The 19,760-nt window shown below is 33.6% G+C and overlaps 1 protein-coding gene and 1 long non-coding RNA gene across 2 annotated transcripts; both read left to right on the forward strand.

Moving 5' to 3' along the window:
- Positions 1-2,598: 2,598 nt before the first annotated feature.
- On the forward strand, positions 2,599-3,582 carry LOC111047645 (adenosine 3'-phospho 5'-phosphosulfate transporter 1; the record flags this gene model as incomplete). Its single annotated transcript, XM_039433438.1, is given in 1 exon segment — positions 2,599-3,582. A coding segment is annotated over 1 exon segment (168 nt), but the record flags the coding sequence as incomplete, so codon positions are not given.
- Positions 3,583-9,562: 5,980 nt separating this feature from the next.
- Positions 9,563-11,686, forward strand: LOC120352525. Its single transcript, XR_005571901.1, has 2 exons — positions 9,563-10,333; positions 11,167-11,686. It is a non-coding gene; the product is annotated as an uncharacterized LOC120352525 (long non-coding RNA).
- The last annotated feature ends 8,074 nt before the right edge of the window (positions 11,687-19,760 follow it).

A 19,760-nucleotide genomic window follows, 5' to 3' on the forward strand; every position in this document is an offset into this window, starting at 1 on the left:
GCAGTTACTTCCTCGGTAATTTGAATCAAATTCTTCGAATATTTTAAATAGATAGAATATAGTTAACTATATATATATATATATATAGGTGGGTTACGAACTACCTGGCAGCGATTTTTCAACTCATGAATCATATTCAGAGGAGTTGGCTCAAGTGGTCACCCTTCCAATGGGAGTAGCAGGCCCATGATTCTTAACTTATCTAAGCGATAGCTTATCAGCGCGAACACTGAGCCAAATCGCTTATCTATATATATAAAAGCGAAATGGCACTCACTCACTCACTCACTCACTCTCAAAACTAAAAATCTACCGTACCAAAAACGTTCAAATTTGGTAGGTATGTTCAGTTGGCCCTTTAGAGGCGCACTAAACAAGGATTTGGAAAAATTTAGCCCAAAATTGGCGTTTTTTTGCTTTTTCTCAGATTTATCGAGAACAAATGAACAGAAATTGTTCAAATTTAGTACAGAAGCTAAGCTAGGGTGAAATATTGTTGTGTTAGAAGGAATTTGAAATAACGCCAAAGATACGCCCAAAATTAGCGTTTTTTTGCGTTTTCTCAGTTCTTTTATCAAGAATAATAGACAGAAAATGTTCAAATTTGGTACAGAGGTTTACCTAGGGTCTAAAAATTTTGTAATGAGGTAACTTTAATATTTCATCAAAGATACGCCCAATATCGGTGTTTTCCCAACGTTTTTCTCAGCTTTTCTGCATTTTCTCACCTTTTTCAATAATTGATTGAAATAATTTTAAAAAAAATCAGTACACAGGTTTAGCTGAGGTGGACGAATTTTTTTCGCCAAAGATACGCCGATATAGTAACAGGTGTTTTTACCAGCGTTTTTGGCAAGCGAAGCGAGCCCGCTGATCTCATTTTTAGACGATCCAGTCGGGGGTCCAGGGGGCGGAGCCCCCTGGCTAGACGGATATGGCGAGCGTAGCGAGCCTGACGGCTAATATAATATAATGGTATTTCAAATAGTTTGAATATATTACATGTTTATATAGTGGCGTTTATCTTGTTTCCTATAGCTATTTTCTCTATAACTTGTTTTAGCCTATGCAGAATTTTTTAGAGGATTTAATAGCACTTTTGTAAAGGTGATGTTGTAGTAAATACGCATACTGAATGAAAACTTTATCAGATTTTAGTTGTTTGCAGAAGTCTTCAGAAGATTTAATTTCATTTTCTGTGCTGTTTTTAATATGATAGTGGTAGATATCTATATTGAGGGACGAGTCAAACGAGGACTCCGATAGTTGAGGACAGCGACCTTAAAGGACTGAAAATCAGTCCTCAAATGACGCAGTCCTCGACTATCGCGTGCCCTTTATTGAATGAAAACTACTCTACATTGTCAAATATATGATTTATTAAAACAATTGAGATACTTTTTTTCTATTGGTCAATAATATAGCCATCTAGTCTAAAGACTAATGAGCTATTTTTTTCTATCCTAAAATACTACTTGAAAAATTGAACAGTGAATTTCTCATTAGGAACTCTAACTGCTATTGTTAAATTTATTTGTACACTTATTGACTGCACTATAGAAGCTAGATTTACTCAATCACTGCTCTGCTTTTTCACTGGACACTAATTGAACAAGCACTACACTAGTTCATACGGTTTCCTCGTTTTGAGCCTCCGCACCAACTTTTCATTGTCTAGCAGCTGGATCGCCTCGACGTTGTCATGTTGGTGCAGTCGCCCCTCGTGCCTCTCCGCATGCCTCTGGATCTCGGTGGACACCAGGTCGACGTGCAGGTCTCTATGAAGATCGCTGTTCCTGACATACCAAGGAGCATCCACAATGTTCCTTAGCACTTTGTTTTGAAAACGTTGTATGACATTGATGCTGCTGTCTTTGGTATACCCCCAAAGTTGTATACCATACGTCCATACTGGCTTTAATAATATGTTTGTACAGAAGTACTTTCAATTGAGATACTAGTTTTGGTTGTTCACCAATCTCTAGTAAACTTGGTACAGTTTACTTGTGATTGATCGTGATATAACAACCGAAACTAGCATCTCAAATCGTTTCAATAAATCAGTGGTATGGCAATGTCAAGTAGTTTTAATTCAAGATTTAATAGCTCCTATTTCGATCTTCAATTTATGAAAGATTTAATATCATTTATTTTGATCTTCAATTTATTGAAGATTAAGGCTCAACTCACACTTACGCGACTCAGGTCGAGAAGAGACTCGACTCTAGTCGATAGCATGTGTTTTCAAATGGTGACAGTCGCGGAGACTAGAATCGACTGGTCTGAGTGTCACCATTTTTTTTTTATTATTATTTCTATTAAAACTAGTCACTAGGACTAACCATTAATTTTGTTCTCTTATTTCTTATCCTAACATTTATTGCTAAAGTCTTCCAGTGAAGCCTACAGTTCTAATCTATAATTATTTCTCTACTTTATTTAGAAACCATTTGGAAACACATGCTCTCGACTAGAGTTGAGTCTCTTCTCGACCTGAGTCGCGTGAGTGTGAGTTGAGCCTTAATATAACTTATTTTGATATTGTGTTGCGTTATTGCTGTGTGGCTTGCTTAAAGATTTTGTTTTTCTGCTGAACAGGGTCTGGCCATCCTACTATCCTGTCTTATCTACCAGCATCCCATCTCAGTGGTTGGAGTATTGGGAATAGCCGTTGTGTTTTCGTCTCTTTTCTTGCGCATCTATTGCAACCAACGCATCAGAGCACTCAGGCGACGCATGCAGAACGGATCCACCACGAAAGTTTAAAATTATTAGGTAATTTAATTTTTCTACAACTGCGCGTAAAAAAAGAATTTACATACTCAATTCTCCTCTTAAAACAGCTTATTTCTGAGGAGAATCTACTTTTTCGCTCGCAAACCATCTGCGCATGCGCAGAAGAATTTATTTACGCTCGCTTATCAGCTGATGATAAGCAGCTTGCCAAAAGTAGGTCAGATCTTAACCTAAAAAGTCGGTAATTGTGCCGGTTCTGCTTAAGCAGCCATTATGGATATCAGTGAAGACGAATAAAATTATTATTAACTCCGCCAGATATACGTAATTTAACAGGTTTGTGCAGTTGTAGAAAAAATGTTGTATGTAATTCGCGCGTAATGCTTCTTTATCGCTCTTGCAAAATTATCACGCTCCGCTTCGCGTCGCGTGATAACTGTTTTGCGCGAGCGATTAAGTCGCGCATTACGCTCTTAATACATAAATAGCTATTTATTAATCGATTTGAAAAAGGTTAGGTTGCCACTTGAACAAATAGACTGGCACTATAGAAAGTATAATTTACGTTGAAATTTAATACGAACTAGTGAAGAAATCAATTTGAAGAAGGTTAGGTTGTCATTTTAAGAAATAGACTGGCACTATAAAACGTAGAATGTAAATTCAAATTTAATAAGAACGAGTGAAGAAATCGATTTGAAGAAGACTAGGTTGTCACTTTATAGACTGGCACTATAGAACGTAGTATGTAAATTCAAATTTAATACGAGTGGAGAAATCGATTTAAAGAAGGTTAGGTTGTCATTTTAACAAATAGTCTGGAACTATTGAACGTAGAATGTTGAGTCAAATTTGAATAAGAACGAGTGAAGAAATCGATTTGAAAAAGGCTAGGTTGTCACCTTAAGAGATAGACTGGCACCATAAAACGTAGAATGTTGATTCAAAATTGATACGAACGAGTGAAGAAATCGATTTTGAGAAGGCTAGGTTGACACTTTATAGGCTGGCACTATAGAACGTAGAATGTTAATTCAAATTTAATACATACGAGTGAAGGAAACGATTTGAAGAAGGTTAGGTTGTCATTTTAAGAAATAGACTGGCACTATAAAACGTAGAATGTAAATTCAAATTTAATGCGTACGAGTTTGTAACGTACGATAAACACAACGATAGGCTACAGATAACAGAAGTACAATTTATTGTACTACTTATAGTCTGAGAGATATTACTTTTTACAGGCTCTCTCTCTCTCTCTCTCGAAGACAGAGAGGCCCGATGCTCTTTCCTTCACTAATCAATCCCACTACCTAAGGCCCTTTGCACACTGGGCCACCATGGAAGCGCTTCCACAGAAGCGCCACCATCAAAATTTGATAGCATTGCACACTACAGCCACCGATTGACTCAGCACTCCAGTTTACTAGTTAAGTCATGATCAGTTGAAGAATGGACGTGGAAGAAGCAGGACTATTGACATATGTTGTGTTGCGTGCACGAAATCGTCGTCGCAGAAATTGCAAAATTTCGATTCATCCGTTTTTACGTGACAGGAGTGCAAAGGGAACATTTTTCACCCATTATCAACAAACTATCACGATAAGTTTTATACGTACACAAGAATGAGTGTTTCTAGTTTCGACGAGCTTCTCGCGTGTTTGAGAGTTGACTTGAACAGACAACTGTACTGAACTTGATTTGAATTGAAACTGAACTGGAGATGATTTTCTGGTGGCTCTAGTGTGCAATGACAGATAATACTCAATGGTATGACGTGGTGGCGACACAAAATCGGCGGCTCGAGCCACCACATTCCTGGAAGCTCGGCTGGTGGCTCTACTGTGCAGTGACAGATAAGAGACAATGCTACCACGTGGTGGCGCTTCCGTGGAAGCGCTTCCATGGTGGCCTAGTGGCCTCACAGGGTTCTCCCTCTTGAATCTAGGAAAGTGTGGATTTCGAATACGTTACTAAACTGAACTTTTGCACTGATAGAATAGTATTGTACTACAGTTAGGTAGGATACTGTAAGCTACACGTATAGAAATACAGTACTGTACTATATTAACTGTGGCTGTATTATTTTTTTCTTTTTTCATTTGTATCTGTACAATTTTTATTGTCAAGGAGACATTTTTGGGGAAACCCGTTGTCTCCATTGTGAATAATAAATAAATAAATTATGTTTGTTAAGGCCGGTCCAGACGCTCAAGTCTACCGTCAGTCTTTCACTCAAGCAAAAGACGGATGTAAAATTGCGTCCACACGCATCCGTCTTTTGTAGGTCCGTTTTCCTATTATTGTGCTCACAAGCTCAGTTCGTCATCAACTATGGAAGAGCTGGTACTCTTGGCCACTCTTGTTTTGTGTGTGTAAAATAGGAAGAAAGGTAGAGTTCATCGTTCACGTTCAGGGACTGGCTGTGTGACAGATAATAATATTACTGCTAATCGCTAAATGGCTTTGTTCAAATGCCAATCTTGAGACACAGTGATTGTAAATGGATTGAAATTTTGTAGATAGTATTCTTAATATCAACAATATAGTACATCTTAATATATCATGATAGTAGGCCTACATCATAATGTCAACATCAAATTCTGTGAGTATCATGAGAATCAAGAAAGAAAAATCTGGTGTGGTACACTCACACAACTTTCCTTGCTCATTGAACTATAAGCCTCATTCTTAAACGAGAATAATTTAGAGGAATAACATAATGACGATTGGCGGCAACATATTTGAAACTACGTTCAGACTACTGTATATGTGTATATTATAATATTGTTTTCAGAGTACTTTTTCCTTTATGTAAATAATTTACTAATATTAATATTGTGAAATTCGATGATTTTTCTAAAAGTCGTCAAAACAGCTGTTCTACAGATGAAATATCTCGACTATGTGTTTTTTTATAAACTGCTCACCTACCTACCTCATGCACGAGGAGGTTACACAGTCCATTTCTCAAGGATGGGGTGGAACCCCCATTAGTTTCCCAGGAAAAAGACTCATGCCAGTTGATAGAGCTGATAAATAACTATACAGGGTATGAATTTGAAAGAAATCGGTCAAGTGATTTTTGAGAAAATCGTGAAAAACGTGGTTTTTTAGTAATTATCCGCCATTTTTCTCAAGAATATTATGGAGCTCCTGCAATTTTCCCAGAAATGAGACTAATGTCAGTCGATAGGGCTTATGAATGGTATAAACTTGGTATAAATGGTATCCATGGTATAAATTTGAAGAAAATCGTTAGAGCCGTTTTCGAGAAAACTGTGAAAAACATGGTTTTTTAGTCATTATCCGCTATTTATCTCAAGAATATTACGGAGCTCCTGCAATTTCCCCAGAAATGAGACTCATGTCAGTTGAAAGGGCTTATAAATAGCTATCCATGGTAAAAATTTGAAGAAAATCGTTAGAGCCGTTTTCGAGAAAACCGTGAAAAACATGGTTTTTTAGTAATCATCCGCCATTTTTCCGCCATCTTGAATTGAATTTTATTGAATTTCTTATTGTCAGATCCTCATGGTATAAGGACCTCAAGTTTAAAATTTCAAGTCAATCGGTTAATTAGGAATTGAGTGAGTTATCGTGTTCACAGACACACACACACACACACACACACACACACACACACACACAGACCAACACCCAAAACCCACTTTTTTGGACTCAGGGGACCTTGAAACGTATAGAAATTTAGAAATTGGGGTACCTTAATTTTTTTCGGAAAGCAATACTTTCCTTACCTATGGTAATAGGGCAAGGAAAGTAAAATGGGTTAAATGGATTTAATTCTAATCGAGAAAAAAACTTGCTTATTTTAAAGTACTCGCGAGGCATTTTATCAATTTGAGGGCGCTGAATCCGAATCTGAAATCACAATTTCTCTATCTCCTTTACGCGATTTAGGTTTTGTTGGGTAGGCAAAAGACGGACGGTCGGCTGGAAAAAGATTCCCGGCCGATGCATTTTAAGCTCGACAACCCATCCGTTTCACCGTCCACAGATACTTTTTAAACTTGAAGACTTAAGCTTGACGACCTTTCCGTTTTACCGTCCAGACGCAATGACTTCCATGTTCGTACTATTGCTGCTTGAGCAAAAGACTGATGGTAAATTTGAGCGTCTGGACTGGCCTTCAGGTCTTGAGAATGTGAATTTAATTATTCATAGATATCTCTCAAAGAGTAAGAGGCCTAAGGATAGAAATAGATTTTCATAAAATTAGTCATAAGTTTCTCAAGATCTGATTTGTCCAGATATCATATGAAACTTGAAAATTAATTTCAAGCACTCTAGATCTGAATAAAATATGATATTATTTTTAGCGACTAGTCTTTATATTAGATGTGAGTTAGCAGAGCAACTCTTCAAATGAACTACCAAATTTAGGAAAAATTGTATTTATTTGTTCTTGGATTACCAAATGTAAGTAGTTATTTGGAATAATTTAGTTAATTTATAATATTATTGAAGTATAAAAGCGGTATTATTTTGTAATATAGGTTGAGGGAAATTTATTGCTTCAATTTGTGCTAATTTATCAATTTTGAGAAAAATTTACAAACTAGTTGTTGAATTTAAGTTGTGATTCTATAATGTAGGATTTGTTCCGCGATGTCATTGTGGATTTAGTTGTTAGTATTTATTCTACTAGTTATAAGTATTTATTGTAAAATAATATAAAAATTGATGGAGAATTATTAATTTGTTTGAATTGTTCACTAAAAAAATATTTGTCAATTTTATTGATAATTTCACTAAATAATGGGAGTTCAATGATATGGAAATAGGAAAAAAATGAAAAGTGTTTAATTAATCTTTGAACAAACAAAATAATAATTGGTCTCAATCATCGACAAAAACGAAATTTATAAAAATATTTTTGAAGGTGAAAAATAATAATTAAAAAATTAAGACTTTCCATATCAATTTATTTTTAACGTGAAAATTAATTTGTTAAGATTGCTTTTTTCGGTTGTATTTTGCGAGTTGTATTTCATTTTCAACAAAAAGATAAGAACACTTGTTAAGATAGTCCTCCGTGTAAAGGTGCGTACAGATATACGCGCCGCAAACATGAGCAATTCACTTTTAGTCAGCTGACTATATTTGTATTTTTACAGAAACAGTAAGATACAGATATAAAAGCTTGGCATCAGCTGATTGAAAGCGAATTGCTCATGTTCGCGGCGCGTATAACTGTACGCACCTTAAGATCAACCATAGAATCTATCATAGGATCAAAGTAGTCTAAGTTTTGTATTCATCTATAATTTATTTCATATTGTTTCTATCAAATTCAATTTCTCCTTTTCGATAGATCCTTATATTCAGTCTTCCTTCTTAATCAGATACATGACACATAAGTTCCTTTATTCTGCAAAGTCTACCATTTTAAACTAATTTATTCCAGTGAAGATGTGAGCGCTTTATGTGATAGTTAATGAATCTTTCTTCATTCATCACTGAATTTAAAATCTCTAGTGCCATTCATAATTTTCTGGAGATTCCCCGTAGTTGTGAACTTATCAATGAAAAAGGCCTAAATGTTGTAAAATTCATGAATGAAAAAGTAGAATAGTAAAACCCACTTATGCTGTGTCTGTCACATTCAGCGTACAAAACACTAATTAGAATTGAGTATGTCATTGTGCACAAAAATGGTAGAAAATTTATGGATGTAAATGAAGTTTTCAACTCACTGTCTATGGTGCTGTATATTAGAAATGCATTTAGCTATAAAAGCTTTTAAAGATAACTTCTTTGAAAATGTAATTCAATGTAACTGCTTATTGGAGCAACGATTATAGAAGAATTACTTAAGTTGATAATCTATCACACAAGATAATGTATTCATGTTATAATATGAATGAGAAAGAAATTTCAATAAAATTGTTTTTTAATCAAATTGGAGAAAATAATAGAGCTTTCTGATTTATTGATTTCAGAAGCTTCTTTTTATAAACTGTATTGCTTTAAACCGAGCCTGACAATGATCTTTATACTAGAATCAAAACAGCTGTTACTCAAGAATGTGAGTATTTTTTCAAGTGTAATTGTTTATTATCTATTCAGTTGTAATACCGTAATCATTGTTTAACAGTTGGGTTTAGCAAACGGAACAGTGATTCTTTTCTGCTTACCAATTTTTTCTTAGTAAAATTTAGAAATCTGAAACATTTTGTTAATAAGACATAGTTTATAGATTTAACATACAGCATGTGTACTTATTTTACCAAATAATTGTTTCAATTTAGTCTTCCTGTTGATAATTTATTTTTCCTACAGTTACGTTGAAAAGTGGCCTTTGCTGCACTGATTACAGAACGCAAAGAATCACTTTTCCGCTCTAGTGCGGGAAAAATTTTTCTGCACTCCAGATTTGCAACATGGCAACGCAAAATACTTAGTAGGTTATATGGAGCAACAGTGCAGCAAAATCAAAATGAAGTTGGTAACAGTGACTGGGCTGCTATAGTGAGCAGAGGTGCAACGAAGAACAACGCGCAACTTATTAATTATACATTATAACCAAGGACAACATTTTTATTCAATCTGACAATAAATTAAGGTTTTTATCAATAATAAAATTACACAGATATACATTTGATGGATTTCAGGCAATTTTACCCATAATTACCCACTTTTCATATTCAATGGTAACTGTAGGAAAAACTTAATGTGAAATACGTGCGCAAAGTTCCTCTGCTGCACTCAACAAACCATTCCGCCCTCGCCTACGGCTCGGGCGTAAACGTTTCTTTCGGTGCAGCAAACTGTCACTTTGCGCACTAGTTGCACAAATAACTATTATATTGTAGTAGATTAGATTCTATGTATTTGCAGTATTAGCTTTGAGTAGATTTTGTTGGTAAACCTTCGTGTTTCATAAAACTTCGAAAGCATGGTCTTGTATCATAAAAACTTGAAAACTCTTTAATATTGGAAAAAGACTCCCTCGCACTAAGGGCGAAACCATATTAGGCGTTTTTTCAGGCGCCAACCCAATCGAAGAGCTTCCTGCCCTGCCGACTCTAAAAACGCCTGAAAAAACTGTTAATATGATCTTGTCCTAAACATGAGTATAAAATAGATTATTATATAAATTAAAACAGGAGGCACACGACATAGATAGATTTAAAACACTCAAAAACTTACATATCGGTAATTTTCGACGAAATTTTTTTTAGTTCAAATCAACACCACACCCTACTTAGTTGAAAAAGGCGACACAGCTCGTCGAAAATTTCCGATTATAATGTAAGTTTTTGAGTGTTTTCAATACATCTATGTCGTGTGTCTCCTGTATTATTTTATATTATGAAACTTTAAAGTGTTTTCTGTTATGTGCTACAAATATGGTGTATAAAATGAGCCATAAACTGATTCATATTCAGTGTGAGGTAGCCTTTTTTCTATAATATGATTTTTATCTCATTATTTCATAAGTAATTTCATAATAAATATTGTACTGTATGACTAAATTGCCATAAAACTAATCAACACCTTTAAGAATATCATTTATGTAAAAATGAAGACCATGACACAGCAATAAGAAAATTATTTTCAACCATTGTCAAAGGTATAAAATTGTCACAAAATGTTTTTTAATATTTTGAATGCTATACGACTAATAATTCTGTGGGTAGATGACACAAGTTGATAAGTCACATTTTTGACCATATTGAGTTATGCATATGGTTGTGTTCAGAAAAATTAGATCTATAAGATGGTATAACTAGATATGTTGTATCTCTGTAAATAGCTGGAATAAAGGCCTTGCTCAAGCTTGATAGAGCATTTTCTTCCAATCCCTAAGTTGACAAATATTGATAAGTACATATATCTCAACACTCTTCTACCGGTTTGTATTATAATCCAATTATCAAAAGATGGCAAAATTTGATAAGTGTATGTACTGGTAGGCTATTATAAAATCTGAAAATTTATAACCTACATTGAGAACTACATAACCCATACAACTTTGCAAACAGTTCAAGTTTGGTTAACTTGATCAATACTTGTAAATAATATCAATTAATTGTTAAAAATATATTCAAATTTCTAAATAATCGATTTTAGATACTTCCTATACTGTTACATTGTGATTTGAAACATTTGGCAGATGGCAAAACATGATATCTCTGACATCACTTGCAAAAATTCTCAATAGTTAATTTTAATAAATGTTTTATTCCTTGATATTTTATATTTAAATAGTCAAAGATCAGCTGATTATATTAGTGTAAGATGGGTAAGAAAAAATATGATAAAAATAATTTTTGCAGCTATGCCAAACTTTCAAATTGCTCTCCTGAAAAGTTTACAAATCATGACTTATCAGCTTGTGTCATCTACCCACAGAATTATTCTGTGACACAGCAATGAGAAAATTATTTTCAACCATTGTCAAAGGTATAAAATTGTCACAAACTTTGTACTAATATTTTGAATGCTATACTACTAATATTGTTCTGTGGGTCATAGTTGTATGCTACTTAACTCGTAAGCTCTAATTCTAGGTTACTAACTAATTAGCCTAGGTTGAAATATGTTGGTAAATTTATGTTTTACTCATAGGCCTGGTGAGATTCAGTTTTTAATGTCAGCATTTCATAACTTGAACTACAACATTAATGAAACTGTGTATTTAATTCACACAGTGTAGTGAACAATGTGTTTGGTGAGTTGATTTCTTTGTCTCCTTCTTCTTCTCTCCTCTTCTTAGTGAATTAATTGAAAAGACAAAGATGTTTTGTGGTTTTTCTACAAATAATCTTTGTGACAGTTGACTACATTAAATCATCAACGCTTCCCCATTCACAAAATGCTGACCATTTCAAGTGAATCTCACTAAATTTGCTCTAAGCTTGCTGGTATAGTAAATGTGCTGTGATTGTTGAAATGTAATAAAATGTCTATCACGCTAAATGCATTGGGTTGGATATTATTGGTAAAAATGTTCCTTGTACTGGGTTGCACAAATCTTGATCAAGTATTTTCAATCATTGAAAAAATTGATGACTTATAATAATTTTCTCTTCTAAGTTTTGTAAACGTCTGAAAACCCTGAAAAACTCCAAATGTGGATTCACCCTAAATCATCTATAGTGAGGTCCACGTTATAATGGCAGTGTTTGGCAATGGTATTGCTATCCTTGTCTATCATTCAACAAAGCGAAATCTCTTTCTCGCTTTGCTCTGTTGCCAGATCGTCTTTCAACAATGTAGAGTTAATGATTAATTATCAAAATATTCCATCTTAATTATGAAATCATTGAAATATATAATTTCTTGCTTGATAAAATATAATTTATTTCTTTAAACAAGAATGGACAGTTAAAATTACATCAATAAACCCTTATCAGTTACCCTCCATAGGAGGCATTGACAAGACACGGCTCGACAAACTATAGTGAGGTCCACGTTATAATGAAAGTATTTGATCAACTTTGGTTTTGCTATCCTTGTCTATCTTTTGACAAAGCCGGTGGTACTATCCTTTTCTAGGTCCACAACGATGCCAATTAAGTTTTTGACAGTGTAGAAATATAATTAATTATTTCTTCTATCTTTATCCACTGCCATTATAACGTAAACCTCACTATAGGCATTGACAAGGCTCGGCCACGTTGTTCTCCTATCTTTCCTCACTGCCATTATAACGTGGACCTCACTATAATAGTCTCGTATCCAGTATAAGTCCCGGACTCGCATGGGAATCTACTCAAATAAATATCTGAGGGTACTAACACAATAATGAAATACAGTTTGAAAATATTATACATTTAATTACATCCTTAGTGCAGTACAAACAAATAATTTAAATAAATAATAAAATCTTTAAACTAGTGCTTACAAAATCTAACTCTATTAATTATAAATCTTCTTCTATAAGTACATTAATTCAAGGCACTAGATACAACAGTCTTATGATGAAACGTCTCTTAATAAAATGTAGAACTAATTTTTATAAGTTCTACAGTTTATTCGTTGAATTATCTCTTGGAAAATATTCCCACTTAATATGTCTTGGAATGAGATATATTTTGAGTTGAGTCACTTGTGATACAATAAATGTTATGAAAATTCTAATCAAATATATGATAGATATTATTGTCCAATGGCATGTTATTGTCGAGTCACATAGAACATTTTTGTTAGGCCATGAAAGATAACATTTTACTAAATAAGTTACTAGTCAATTTTTAAAAATATGCTCAAAAATAATGGACTTCTATTAATATGAACCGATCTGTATGATTTGTTGATCATTGAAAACGTTATTTATTTATTTGAACAAAAAACAAGTGAGTTACAAAGATATACATTATAACAATTAGTTTTTTGTATGTATATCTAGTGCAGCAGAACAGCATTATGATAAACATACTAAAAATTCTTAGGTAATAATTTCATACAATTGATAATTTGAGGTGATTGATAAATAAAGTAAAAAACAATTTGTTCTACTCTTCGGCTCGGTTGCACAAAAGCCTGTTAAAATTTTAACTGGGAATAAATTAATGCCACGAGAACCAATCAGAGAAGCCCTCTTTAAAAGAACCTTCTCTGATTGGTTCTCGTGGCATTAAATCATGATTCAAATTTAACAGGCCTTTATGAAACCGGGTCCTGGTTTGGAAAGAGTGATAATTATTGAAGATATGCTCAACAAGCTAGCAAGACTGTGATAGAAGGTCTAAGTTTAATTTGCTTGATTGTATTCTATTCTAGTTTTCCAAGTTGTCTTGCTCTCAACTCGACAGGTTCAATCTTTCATAGTCTTTCTAGGTAATTGCACCTAGTATGAACATTGTCATTTTGACAATTTTCATTTACAGATTCTAGATGAATGCAATAGTAATTTATCAAAGAAAAATTAAAACTAAAAACTCAACCTTCAATAGTTGAATAATGATTTTTCATAACTCATTGCGTTATTTAATAATGGAACTTATAAAGATTATTACATATTATATGATAACCAGTTCTTGCATCAACGATAAACAAAATTAAAATAAAGGAACATGACATTTCAGTCTCAAGTCACATACTATTAATATTATTACAGTGTCACATAAACATATTTCAAATTGGATTTGCTTTCAACCAAATACATGAATTGTCATATTCATAAGAATACACTTGAAAATTGGGAATTATTTCTGTAAAAATAGAAAGTTTTTAAGATCCTACACGCAAACTTTTATGTTATTGGTAAGTATACTACCAAAGGATTTGTAAAATTATAATCTTGGTTGATTTTTAAATTAATATCAAGGTCCTGGGACTAGAATGTGTGAGCCAAAGAGGAATCAAGTGAATTCTGCACAAACAAACTGAAGGCTTCGGCTTGTAAAATAGAAGTTACAGTGAGTTGCAGTTGATATACAGCCAGTAAGTAGGCTACTATAAACTGTACTCACAAAATGCCAGTGATATGAATTACCGTACCAATAAAATGAAAAGTAGGAAGGTACTTCATTTAGTATAACTTTCTTGTACATTAGGATATCGTCATACATTTCAGATGTAAGACTACAAAATTGAGTCTTGAATTCTGTGGTGTAAAATTATGCACTCTCAAAGTTATGCACACTTTAGAACCTCATTGATTAATTATTAGTTACTTATTAGAAGTCATTGTATTTATAGAATGACCCAATACAAACCACACCAAGAACACTTTCCAAACATTCCATCACAAGTTCAATGTAGCATAAAATCACCTCCAAACGCAGCACATAAGTTTGCCAAAGTAGAAGATAAACCACACTTAGAAACGAAGGTATTGTGAGAAACAGGGACATCATAATCGGTCCAGCTTTTTGAGTCAGGTTTCCTTTTCTGCCAAGAAATATTCTGGCATATTGAATGCAGCACAAAAGTATGATAATCATGAGTTCTAAAACGATGTTACGATTAGGGTAAGGCAGATTCACCATTTTGAAAACAGTCATCATTAGTTCACAAACTGCAAAAGCTCCAAAATAGTATGAGTTCAAATACATGAGTACTTCAAACATGAGTGATGATGAAGTCATCTTGGTTTTTGCGGAAAATAAGTTGTGTTATTAATGTTAAATAAATGAATGAATAGAAGACACAGTTTTCAACAAGAAATTCACTTACTTACTGTCATTTCAACAACAAAATAAATAAGAAGTTGGTTTTAAATTGACACAATAAGCAAATTCAAACATAACCTTCACAAATTCCCAGATTGTTTGTTTGGTTTGGATTTTGGACTGGCAACGAGCCAACGATACTAAAAACGATAGACGGCTATCGATGTTTGATGAATAATCGACTTAAAAGCGGCGTTTTCAAATTGTTTTTACATTCTACCTTAAAAATACTTTAAAATATACATAGAAAATAACTAAATGCTTATAATTAGGATAAGATTCCACTTTTTTATACATAAATTTATATTATCTCGTAAAAAAAAAGTTGTCGGACATTCATCAAAGCGATCAAGCTTTGTTTAAATAATAAAATTAACCGCAATCAAGTTATAGATTGTTTCTGAAATATCAACTAAATATTTCAACTGATGGAAATAATAATTTAATAGAATAATTATTCTTTACTGGAAAAAAATAATTATGAATATTTTCAAAATGAATGATTCTGAGGTTTCGACAAGTTTCAACCAGTACGCGTACAGTATTGAACTTGATCTTGATTGTCACTGTGAAGTTACCGTATTCTTTTATTGTGGTTTTATCATTTTGTCTTCATTGTAGGTAGTTTATTAGTGAAAGTGTGATGAAATTCATCTTCAAAACAAGAAATGAAGCTGGATGAGCGTTCTGTAAGTTTTTCCCATTTACTGTATTCAATTTTTAGCATATAGCCTTTTATTTGCTAGTTTTTTAGCGATTTATACAGTAGTGTTAAGCCAATTCTATGTTTCATCAGATATCATGGGTTTTTTTGTAAACATATTTTCAGTACCGGTACAGTAGATTTTCTCATGATGAAGTTCCTCAATTTATGTATTCTTTGTCTTGATGGCCCACTGTACGTATTACAACTACAATTTGAAATAATAGCCCAGTCAATGATGAAAAAATGGATTTGTACGTACCGTACAGCCTATGTATTAATATAAGCTAATACCCTATAATAAGGTGCAATGCAAAATCTGTAGTACCTATAGCCAGTATATGACTAGAATTTTTAAAAATACCAGTTCACCTCAATTAATTAATATAGCCTAGGCCTATTACAGTTTTCTTCGACATATTTAACCGCGGTCAAGTTACGTTATCTAACGGAACCAATGAACCAGTCTGATGGCAATGTTGTACCATACTCCCGTTCTTAAATTCAGCATTTATTATTGTACAGTACTTCATCGGTAGCCTTTAAAAATTCTAATGCAATCACATGAGACGTCATTAATTAGAGTTTAATCATGGTTAAATTTATAGACGTACGTGTGCCATATAATTCCGGTAACTTTCGGTTCTCATTATTGTAATTAATGCATAATTTAATTGATAACGACCCTGGGTTGCGTTCAAGAGATTTAATAGTAGCTGCATTTCAGTTGATTGAATTCGTCAATCGTTTGCCTAATATTCTGGACTCGAGTTTATGAAGCATCCCTAATCAGAGCCGTTGATAGGGGTTATGTCTCCCTATAAACCCCCCCCACCATTAAATTGCAACCCGTGACGTCACGCTAGCTGTTGAATAACAATCGTGACCATCACGCGTCAGTTGAAACCCACTGCTCTCTCTCTTTTTTCTCTCTCTCACACACAAACTCACTCTCCTATGACGTCATATTTAATGAATAGACACTACTTGTATTCTATTCAACCATCAGCCGTATTCTTCGCCTGTTATTATTGTGCTTCATTGAATCTGCTGAATTGGGCTCACACTCATGCTACTTGATTATTTGCTATGAATGTTTGGGGTGGTAGTATGTATCATTATCATTAGGGGGAGGGGTTATCATACTAGTCATTGTGTGGTTAGAAATTATTTCAACCACGCATTTTATCATTTTATAGCCTAATTTAGAGTCTACTGAAATCTTTAAAGTGTCATATTTATTTTGTCTAAGTTCATTTAACTTTTGTAACTTGTTTTTTTTTTTGTAACTGGCCACCCACCGAAAAACCTTCGGGTTTGGCAGGACCCTCAATTGTTTTAAGTTGTGAATAAAAATTTTGATTTAAATCATTTTTTCAATTATTTTACAGAGTGGTCCAAGAGTCAATATACTGTACCTATGAGGCTAATATTCAAACTGACATTTTATTAATTAATAATTATTATTGAACGAAAATCCCAATTAAATGCTGTAAATAAACACGAAGACTTCTGCGACTGCAAACATTGACAACAAGGCAGAAGTCTTCGGGGTCATTTACAACATTCAATTGGGATTTTCGTTCATTAATAATTGGAATTTGAAAAAATGCAACTTCCAATTTATTTTATTTATTTTTCCATCTGATATTCTATTGTTTTATAATAGGTATTATTATCTACTTCTTTCTTTTATGTGGTTGTTTGTAAATTCACAGCTCAAACGTTTCTGTTTGAGTAGTAGATTTTAATTGATTGAATCGATTAATATTAACACACATTTTTGTAAGTTCAACACAAACATACAGTCGTTTATTTGATGTAATAAACGATTTTTTTTACTTGAATACATCATTTTCTATTTGAATGAATAACTATAGTGAGATCCACGTTATAATGACAGTGTTTGATTAGCAATGGTATTGCTATCCTTGTCTATCATTCAACAAAGCGGATAGCGCTATCCCGTTCTCGCTCTGCTCTGTTGCCAGATCGTCTTTTAACAATGTAGAATTGATAATTAATTAACAAAATACTTCATATTAATTATGAAAATTCATTATGAAATTATTGAAAAATATGATGCTTTTTATACTGATATCTTGCTTAATAGAATATAATTGATTATTTTAAACGAGAATGAACCGTTAATATTGTACATCAATAAACCTGAATCAGCTACCGTCTATAGAAGGCATTGACAACACAGAGGATCGGCAACGTTTCTCTCCCATCTTTCTACACTGCCATTATAACGTGGACCTCACTTAAGTTTACTTCAGCAATACATCCACCACAGCACAGATAGGTTCAAAGTTATTCTCATTAGGGGCCATAAAATAATGGCAACTATTATAAGTAGGTACCGTACACCTTTTTCAGCATTGTGTGCCTACTTCCATCATAAGACTATGTTCTGAATTTATTCAATTTCATACAAATACCTTAAAGAGATATAGACCCACAATGCCTATGCCTTCCCAATGATAGCTCTTACTTGAAATTGAAGGCCGCCATTGGGGTATTTTAGCACGAGATATTATATATTATTTATTTGTAATACTATAGATCACAAAGGCATTGGTATGTGATAATCTTATGGGTTGCCCCCTCAATGGCGGATTTCAATTCCAATTACGACACTAGCGCTGCATGTGAGTCTATGCATCTTTAAGGTCTTTACTTTGATTTCATATATATCCACTTGATGTAAGTGATAACTTGGAATTTAAAAATAATCTTAGTTTCAAGTTTAGTAAAATAACATTGAAGAAAAAAAAGAAAATGTCTTTGAATTAAATTGTCAAAACATTGACCCCGACAATTTAAGACGTTTCATTCATTCTTCTCACACCGATTTTGTCGTTACATTAAATACAGCTAATAATAGAGATGAGGCTCATGAATCATGACATATGACTGTGTGCTCCCACATTAGCTAAGTGTAGTGAGTCATATGAGTCATAACCATGAGTGGTGTGAATCAAAGCTAGCTGTAATATGTGGGTCATATGTCGCCCTATGATCGGAAAGGGTAGCAGTGACGTCATCCATAGAAAACCGTTGGGGTGAACCGAAAATAGGGTGAGTGCGGGAGAAGGGTGGACAATTCAAAATTGGGAGATGTGAGTGATTTGGGACAAAGGGTATAATATGAGAGCAGGTGTCGAATTATTATGTCATTTCATTGATTTTTTTAAATTTTGATCTAGCAGGTAACCCGTGCTCCGCAAGGGTTTAATAAAGAACTTTGACAAACTGAAATCTTGAAGAATTTGAAATAGGCCTATAACCATCCTCGGTAAATAAGGCATCTATATGCAAAATTTCAAGTTTATCAGTTGAGTAGTTGAGACGTGATGAAGTAAATGAATTTCCTATCCCGTACGTGTATAAACAAATTCTTTCCTTCATTAAATTATAGATTGAAGAGAAATGAAAAACTAAACTATTAATAGAATATGATCAAAGGAGTGAAAAAATAGGAATAGAAGAGGAAGATAGGAGGATCATAGAAAAATGGGGAAAAAATTTATTCATAGAGGATGATTGATATCTTAATAAATTATTATATATGACCTACACAATCATTATATGTGGATTTTATTGATTCCAACATACCGCTGATAAGTTTCTTGTATCATGAAGCAATCATATTCATGGTTTTTGGCAGTTAGCTGTTAGTAGAGGAAGAGGGAGGGTGTGTGATGCCTACACCCTCATACATGATATCATCATCCCCTTCCTAATTTTCGGTAGGGGTGAGTAATACGTTTGTCTCATAACCGATCAACATCAACATCCGCTCTTATGGTTTTGGTGTTCTCATGTTTTTTTATACTCTTGCTTTTCCGTCTTCTTTTCTTCATAAAAATGTATCTACTTCATTCCTTGATTCACTTATTTCTTTAGATTACATTATATTTTTCATAATACTGTATCTCAAAACACAATCCCAATTATTCCGTCATCGTTCTCCAATATCATCTCCCAATTTTACCGCATTTGGATATATTTTACTCTCTTATTTTATACAGTTTAGTCCAGTCAAATGGTCGTTTTTCAAGAAACATCTCCGAAAGAATTTTCTCGACGGTTCTATATGTATTTTGGGAGGCTGAATTTGAATCTGAAATTTTCTGATTCGCCAGAGGGCGGTTTCACCCCCAAAACCC

The sequence above is a fragment of the Nilaparvata lugens genome, chromosome 7 (assembly GCF_014356525.2).
Source record: "Nilaparvata lugens isolate BPH chromosome 7, ASM1435652v1, whole genome shotgun sequence".
NCBI lineage: Eukaryota > Metazoa > Arthropoda > Insecta > Hemiptera > Delphacidae > Nilaparvata > Nilaparvata lugens.